Here is a 9,393-nt window from a genome sequence, read left to right as displayed (position 1 = left end):
TCATTTCTAAAATTACACTTTTTGTTGTTAGAATTACTGTTTTTGTTATTAGAATTATACTTTTCACCATTACAGTTACACTTATTTATATAGTACTGAAATTACACTTTTGATTATAAAAATTATACTTTTGTCTGCTAGATTTACACTTTTTAATATTACAGTTTCACTTATTTACATAGTCTCGTTGAAGTTATACTTTCTTTCCATAAGGTGTTTATTTTTTTATCTAGAATTACACTTTTAAACTTACGAAGTGTCACTATAATGTAACTTCAGCCAGGAAAAAGATCAGAACTTCAGTATTCAAGGCTTTTACCTGGGCAGTACGTAACATCGTAATTCCTGTCCCTGCTTGCATCTCTTACAGTAGTCACCTCTAAAGAGTCGATTTCGGCAAAACCTCTACTCTTACATGTATCAATCGAATACTTGGCCTCCTCTTGGAACTCCTTAAAAACTTTATGAGTGTACACCTTTGCACCGTCAGCCTCAAGAGCCAAATACGTCTCCATTTTAGGAGAAGTGTGGTTGTCTTCGTTGACAAGCTTCTTATGCGTATGCCGTTGTTGGTCCATAGCACTCTTAAAACGCAGCAAAAACTCAAGCAATGTACCTGATTTGCCCTCAAATCTTTTAAAAAAACTATTTTCACTCTCTGATCTTTGGGTCGTCCTCATAACAGCTCCCATCTCTAGGTCCCTGTAATGTGCCATTACCCACTGGTTCCTTTTCGAGAACATTTCTTTAAACCAGTCAATGTTATTGAGTCCATGTTCTTCGCCTATCTCTTCCCATCTGGCATCGAATTCTGCAGCTTCAATGTCATCATCCCATATAATGGTATTTATTTTCCTTATAAATACAATATAATCTTCTCTTGTCACCCCATACTTAGTAGGCACTTTGTTCATGATATGCCACATGCAAAATCGGTGCCTCGCTTTCTTGAACACAAGTGGCACCGCTTTCAAAATGCCTGGATCCTGATCGGTAATAATATAATTAGGCTCCTTTCCACCCATTGCCACCAGGAAACGTTTCAAAACCCACTGAAAGGAATCAGCGTCCTCATATGCGACAAGGGCTGCACAGAATGTGACAGACCGCTTATGGTTATCCACCCCGGTGAACGGTGTGAAGGCCATATCATACTTATTGGTTGTATATGTTGGATTGAACGACACACAATCCCCAAAAGCAGAGTAATTCCTTCTTGCAGCACTGTCAGCCCAAATAGCTCTACTCAAGCTACCGTCAGAGTCAACATCATAGTCAAAGAAGAACCCTTCCTTATTTACAGCCATTTCCTTAAAGTGATCTATGAACAATTGGCCATCCCGTTCATGAATGTAACATTTCACATTTCTGTGAAAGTTCTTAAAATCATTTAGGCTAGCTCCAATGTTCTCAAAACCATTGACGTGTTCTTTCAACATTTTGTATGTCTTCGTTGCTCCTATCTTCAGCTGTAAATGAATGATATACTTTAAGGCATCAGCATAGGAAACATCTTTATGATGCCCCAAATAAGTGTAATTTTAAAAAGTGTTATATAAAAAAGTGTAATTCTAACAGTCAAAGGTGTAATTCTAAAAATCAAAAGTGTAATTTCAGCACAATATAAATAAGTGTAATTTTAATAGAACAACGTGTAATTCTAACAGGAAAAAGTGTAATTCCAAATAAGTGTAATTTTAATAAAAGGCTAACTAGATGACACACCCTACAATTATAAAGGATAATGATTTTCTGATTATCAGTTCAGTTGCATTTGAGCTGTAAATTAATGATATACGTAAGTGTAACTGTAACGTAAAAACTGAAATTTCAGCACTACATAAATATGTGTGACTGCAATATAAAAAAGTGTAATTCTAACAGTCAAAATGGTAATTTTAACAATCAAAAGTGTAATTTCAGCACAATATAAATAAGTGTAATTTTAATAGTACCAAGTGTAATTCTAACATGCAAAAGTGTAATTGCAAATAAGTGTAATTGTAATAAAAGGCTAACTAGATGACACACCCTACAATTATAAAGGATAATGATTTTCTGATAATCAGTTCAGTTGCATTTGATCTGTAAATAAATGATATACGTAAGTGTAACTGTAACATAAAAACTGAAATTTCAGCACTATATAAATATGTGTGACTGCAATATAAAAAAGTGTAATTCTAACAGTCAAAAGTGTAATTTTAACAATAAAAACTGTAATTTCAGCACAATATAAATAAGTGTAATTTTAATAGAACAAAGTGTAATTCTAACAGACAAAAGCGTAATTCCAAATAAGTATAACTGTAATTAACAAAAGTGTAATGTTAGATAATAAAAGTGTAATTCCATAGATTGGTGTCATAAATAAAGAGCCAAAGACTACCTCAAGCACTCACCCTATAATTATAAAGGATAATCATTTTGTGGTAATCTGTTAAGTTGCATGACAGCTTCTGAAACTCTCTATCCCTGGCTGATATGAGCTCATGGTTGTGTCCTGCATGAAAGCGATCAATGAATAACCCCTCATTCTTCAGAAATAGTCGAATCCTCGCTTTGCATCCCACGCGCCTGACTTTGTGCTTTCGCAACCCATCCTGACGCCCACTTCTCTCTATTTCTTTTTTATATTTGAACCCTTCTCGGTTGCAAACCAACAGCTTTGACTTGATTTCCCCGTCACGCCATCTTTTGGTCGTGTATTTCCGTACATCGAAACCACAAGCAATTGCATAGATCTTATAGAATGTTACTGCTTCCTCGATTTCCAAAAAATCCTGCCCAATATATGGTGTAAACTTTTCTTCTACTACCCTGCAAAATTCCTCCTCATTTGGCTTTCTTTTGCTATTGTCCTGAGCAGTATCTGTCAATGGTTGAAACAATATTCTCCACAAGCTTCATCGTAGACGACAAATATGTAATTTTAATAAAGAAAATTGTAATTTAAACAGAAGACAACAAAAAGTACAACTGTCATCCATTTCTAAAGTGTAAGTTAAACATTAGGGGTAACTTTAACAAACAAAAGTGTAATTTCAGTGAATAAGAGTGTAATTCTAGTCGACAATGTTGTAATTCCAAATATTAGTGTAATTTTAACAATAATAAGTGTAATTTCAGTGAATACAAGTGTAATTTCAACAAATCATAATTTTAGTTCAAAGAAATGTAACTCTAGTCGACAATGGTGTGATTGCAAAGATTTGTGGCAAATTTAAAGGAATCAGCATATCAAACATTAATCTGATACGTAAATTTCAGCGGGAAAAATGTAATATTTCAACCTAAAGTCAGACTTAAACCTATTACCAAAATACAAACAATTCACTCTTTTTAACTACATACACATTGATGTCAAGAATTTTACACTGTACATGAATTAGGTTACAAAACTTGCTCTACACTCTACAAAACTTGCTCTACAAAACTTGTTCATATGTATGTTCATTGTTTTCAAGTATTTCATTTAATATAGAGAGTTCAGATTTATAAAACATAAATAGATAAAAAAATTATTAAATGTTAATAATTACCATCGATCACTGTTAGAACTTGCATGTCAGCCATTGTTGATGTTGGAGTACGCACTTTATCAGGCTTGTTGTTGTTCTTGACTCATGATCTTCGTGTACCTTTGATATGCTGAAAATGGTAGGATCAAAACAAATAACTTTAATTCCTACAAATTATGACCATGTAAGATTATCGGGAGATATGAAATTGTTGTTCTTGTTGGCAAATTGTTGTTCTTGTTGAAACGGGATTTTAAATTTTGTTGAAGCGCGGTTTTTGGGATGTTATCGCCATGAAAGAGAGGAAGAAATTTGATGTTTTTTTTTGTGCATTTTAAATTTGGTGGTTGTTGTTGATATTGTGTTGAGGAAGTGTTATAGAAAGTACATACATGTTGACAATAAATAGTGGGTAATAGCTTTGTCCCCTGACACAACTCCCTCTCTCATGCTAATCCTATTTTCCTTTTTTTTCCAATGCCTAAAGCCCTTATATTACAAACTTCATCCAGACGGTTCATTTATAAGATCCTATGGCTCTAATAAAGACTTAGGGACTCAAATATTATGAAGGACTTATTAGAACTTGACACTATAACCAGATAACACTTGGTTTTCAAAATCAGATAATTTTAAATGGTTCAGTACCAACTTCACAGAATTTTGAGACTTCAATATAACCTCTTTTACAGTTTATGGGTTCTCACAACAGTCATGCTGCTAGTATGACTTTCACTACTCCCGTTGCTATTATTGTTACTTTTACTACTCACATGGTGGTTACTATCATATTAGTTGATTATCTAGTTGTATTAGAGTTATATTTAAATAAATCTGAAATAAAGATTACAATATTATTTAAGAACAATCATTATTAATAACTAATTAAATTACAAATCTATTGAATTATGGAATATTATATTTTTTTGAAAATCTAGATAGATTTATTTACCTTTTAATAGTTTCCAAAATATAACATACTTATATTATAATTGTGTATATTTAATAATTAATAACATAAGTGGGACCTGTTTATTTTATAGAAACTCACCATATTCTGGTGTTCTCTAAATTTATATTTCAACCAAAACTAAATAATATTTACATTAAAGTCCCTTATTCAGGTCCATCACACAGCGCTATGATTAAAAACTATATAGTATAATTAATTTGTATAGATTTATTTAATTACATTGAAATCTCCTGATTTAAGGAATATATATATATATATATATATAGAGAGAGAGAGAGAGAGAGAGAGAGAGAGAAAGAGAGAGAGGCTCTTCGATGAAGGGAATGGAGGGATGGGATTACATCTCAATGAAGGGTCATAAATCTCCCTCCCTAATTCTCCTTAACTTCTTCCTAATCCTCCCTAACTTCTTCCTCATTCTAATTTACACGGCTGTCGCAACCCTATCAAAAACAAAACCAAATGGCTCTAACTAATGCAGCAGAGGCAAGTCGGGTATTGTATCCACAGGGAGGCGGTCACTATCTACTCGCTATACTAGTCTGTCTATGGTCACAATTTGGGGGTTTGAGTAATTTTGACTAAACTAAAGAGCAATAAAATAAATAACAATTAAAGGGCAAGAGTAAAAAGGATTGAGGTCAAAAAGAGAGAAAGATGCGAGGATGTTGGTTCACCATGACAATACACAAATCAGCTAAAGGCAGGTCAGTCGGTCTGATGTGAGAAGGGTAAAGGAAAGGTCCTCTCGGTCCGCTATCCGCCCTAGAATACTATTAACTTAGGTCTCACCCTCATTAGTGTAGTCTATTGTTCATAACAGGTCTATTCATTCCAATCTCTCGATCTAGGTATGAATTTAACCAATTTAATTGATTCAGTTGCATGCATTCAACCTAACAATTACAGTTATATTCCTATCAAACAATTCTCACAACAAAACTTCATAAACCAATTATCGCATCATCGTTATACTACCATGGTTTCCTTAATCCTAGCATTAAAGAATTAGCTACCGCATAACAATGAATAAAACAAGAACGAAAGATAAAGTAAGAACAAACATGGTATAAAAGTGTGCAAAAGAGAATTAAATTAAATAGAGAAGAGCAAAGAAAGATTACATAAAACGAGATCCGGAAAGTAGAAAGCAAGGTCGAACCAGAAAACTGAGGTAAAAAGTTGTATGAAAGATGAGATAAGATGTTTAAACCTAATTACGTCTATCCTATTTATAGGAAAGACAATTATTAAACCTAAGATACGATAACAAGATATTAAAATCATGCGTCAGATAGAAAAGTACTCGATCGAGGACATTAGAACTCCTCGATCGAGTAACTCCTAGCAAAAACCTCTCGATCGAGGACATTAAGTACTCGATCGTGCACTATCAAAAAGGCACCTCTCGATCGAGCACTTTAAGTACTCGATCGAGTGGTTTCCAGCGCGCAATTCCTGCTTCGCGCACTGAACTTCAAACGGCCGCCATTTCTTCGTTACTTGGGCAAATGGAGCGTTTTCAGTGGCGTTGGAAAGTTAAGAGTTAGAATCACCCGAGTATCAATTGTAGAACTCGATATATGGCTCCTCAAATTAGGCACTAGTAATTTGAAGCTCTTCCTTTGCTCGCCTAGCTACCTTACTTCTACACACATCACAATTAGTAGTTTCCAAGGTCCGACTCAACTCATCTCCTAAATGCATGCATAGGGACATGTATGCTTGATTATGCTCTTCTTTGGTTCATATCTGCAAATAATACAAGAGAAACCAAAGTAGACAATTCGGGGGACATTTATAGCTAAACACTACTAAATATGCATAGACATGCGTGCAAATACGGTACAAAAAGTCTATATAAAATGCACGCATCAAAATTCCCCAAACCAAACCTTTGCTTGTCCCCAAGCAAACTAAATTCTACTAACTAATGGAACAGAGTAAAGCTCAAAGCCAGCTACAAACTGTCCACTTAAACCGATTTAATGCAAGCACTAACACTTATAGCAGAAACTGTCAAATGCAAACGAATTATAAGATGTTTATAATAAAGCTGAACCGTCTACCTTGCAAGACCTTTAATGATGGACTCTCACGGGTCACTCTTCTCTCATGAAGTAAAGGGTAAGCAATTAATTGTAGGAGAGGAAGAAATATAGTCGCTCACCTAAACTACGACTCACATAAGCATGCATGCAACTAATATGATAGACAATTCTAGCTACCGTACACACATTCCAACCAAACAAGGTCCTGTCACAGCCGAGGGCTTACAGAAATATGGTAAAGTGAGGTAATGGGTAAGAAGAGGCAAAACTTTTTTGGAAATGTGGAGGTATAGGCGGCCAAGCTAGTACCTAAACAAAGCCAAATGACAAAATTCATTTCTTATCCATCAAAATTAAGCACAATGCCCTTACTTTGCACACAAACTCACCAAACCGAATAATATCAACTCCTCATAAGATAAAAATAAAACATAGGAGAAAAACCGTTCTTATTCAATCTTTTTTTTTCTTCAATTTTTCTCTTTCCTTTGGTTTTTTTGTGATTTTTTTTTCATTTCTATTTTTCCTTCTTCAACTTCTTTTTCATCATTCTCCTTCTCCATATTACCACTTCCGATCATCAATACAAACCAAATTCGGTTCAATAAACGATATACCGCAAAACAACCACTAAACAAGCTTGATAAGGTAGGCTAAATTTGGGATGTAGTTAAGGGTTAAAAGGCAAATTTGGCTAAATGTGGAGTTAATGGGTAAAATGGAAGAAAAGGGAATGTAAGCACCTCCCTGCATGTGACACCAACCACTAACCCGAATGTATGCAGGTAAAAAGCAATTGAATTTCATATTTGTGCAAATTAATAATACATGCTATGCGAGGAGTAACTACTCATAATCCTACATGAACTGGTCATAAATGACACCAGTTTATACGGCTCTAAAACTTAGAAATTATTAGTTTGCCAAAATTTCCGGCCAAGTCTATTCGTTCAGCTAAATTTTAACATAAACTCGTAGATTATGCAATAAGACAATGCTAAAAGATATTAGTTTATGCAAGGCTTAAGCAAAAGGCTAAAAGTAGTGTACTTTCATCATCGAAATCTACCGTTCCGACTCAACCTATATGCAAAAGTAAACGTGAGTATTTTTTAATTTCATAGAATATTTGAATTTTTTGGAATTTTTCAATTTTTGAGAATAAAAGACAATGCATACAAAAATTAAACGTGATAACAGAAATGCAATAAAAACAAAATGCAGACACAGATATGGATGCATATACCCTCCCCAAACCAAACTGTAAATGCCTTCATTGTACTCAAAAATAGGGAAAGAAAATGCAAACTAAAAAGAAGAATGGAGCTGCAGAAAACTTACAAGAACACGCGAAGTATGGACCTTCCCAAACCAGTTAGCAACAAGGAAGGTCGCAAACAACGTCACAAGGCTCAAGTCACAACAACAGTAGTCGATCGAGGTACAAAAGTACTCGATCAATTCAAATGGGCTGCAGAAGTAGATCGATCGAGAACAAAAAGCACTCAATCGAGTGATCCTCGTGAGCTACCTGCAAATACGCAATAAACGCCCAAAGAACTGACGAAGCAAATCTAACCGTTCCAGTATACGGTTTGAAAACCAATTATTAAACACACAACAAAACTGAAATGTTCGAAAATCAACTAAAAAGTTATAAAACTCCGGGTTGCCTCCCGGTCAGCGCTAGTTTCAGATAGGTCCCAGCTCGACCTTCTCTTCTTCATCCACCCACGCAAATAAATGGCCCACAACAAGGCTTCTGACTAAATGAAATCGCCTCAGCATCCATGAGCTTGACTTTTGGTCGCCACAACATCGCATCAGAAGAACAACGACCCTTTACAGTGTCAACCTCGCCACCATCTTTCTTGACCATATCCCACGCCTTCCTCTTATGTGGGATGGAATCTTCAAATCCTCCTCCCGGGTCTTCTAACCTCTCAAGACCTGTATAAGAAGAAACAAGACGATATTCCTCTAACTTGCTCCCAAACTGGGGCAGAGGCGTCAAATCAACAACAGTATATGATTTAACGGAAGAAAAAGAAGGAATCTCATTGAGTTTAATAGAAGGAGTAACATTACCTCCAATTTGACAGGATTGGACTTCAATTACCTTCTTATTATCATCCGGAATAGGCGGAAATGACGAGTCAACACCGTTCATAGCCAAATCATTCAATCGAGAAGGAATAGTACTCGATCGAATGGTTTCCTCACAAAAATAACTTGATCGAGGAGTACCGATCGTTCGATCGAGGTCTTATTCCTCAGCAGCACTCGATCGAACACCAACTTCTGGTCGATCGAGTAAATCTTCCTCCAAATTGTTCGATCGATTGTCGTCAGCTGTGCAATCGAACCTCTTTTGCTGTACAGTGCAGAAGTCTTCGTACGATACTTCACTTTCAACTAAATCGTCGAAATCCGAGTCATACATATCATCATCGTCAATAGGCAACTTTCATTGCCTAAGATCCAACTCGGCAGCTAATTGAGCTATTTGAGACTCACGTTCTTTGATATGGGCCTCTATAGATTTATCATTCTCTTGCAGTTGAAGTGCAAATGTCTTCACCAAAGACTTCAATTCAGCAATCTCTTTGTTCTTTTCAGCAGGAGGAGGAGTTGGTTGTTGCGGCGGCCAAATAAATGGAGGCTTTTGATGGCCTCATTGCTGAAACGGATGTGGCGGTACATATGCAAAGGAGTGAGCAGCTTGTCTACGCTGCTTAAACGCATAGACTTCATCGTTCTCCGCCAAACAAATAACAGCCTTGTGCCCCACAGCACCACATCTCTCACAGTAGATCACCTGTTGTGCCATAGTATAGAACTGAGGTGG

At 35.7% G+C, this 9,393-nt stretch overlaps 1 protein-coding gene across 1 annotated transcript; it reads right to left on the bottom strand.

Moving 5' to 3' along the window:
- Window positions 1-299: 299 nt before the first annotated feature.
- On the bottom strand, window positions 300-3,576 carry LOC141618021 (protein FAR1-RELATED SEQUENCE 5-like). Its single transcript, XM_074435145.1, has 3 exons — window positions 3,543-3,576; window positions 2,403-2,872; window positions 300-1,469 (listed from the first exon to the last, which is right to left on the bottom strand). Exons 1-3 carry the CDS (start codon window positions 3,574-3,576, stop codon window positions 300-302), a joined length of 1,674 nt encoding a protein of 557 aa, XP_074291246.1.
- Window positions 3,577-9,393: the final 5,817 nt, after the last annotated feature.

Source organism: Silene latifolia, chromosome X, assembly GCF_048544455.1.
Source record: "Silene latifolia isolate original U9 population chromosome X, ASM4854445v1, whole genome shotgun sequence".
Taxonomy (NCBI): Eukaryota; Viridiplantae; Streptophyta; class Magnoliopsida; order Caryophyllales; family Caryophyllaceae; genus Silene; species Silene latifolia.
Note: the sequence above shows the minus strand (reverse complement) of the source record. Positions and strands in the feature narration are given on the sequence as shown.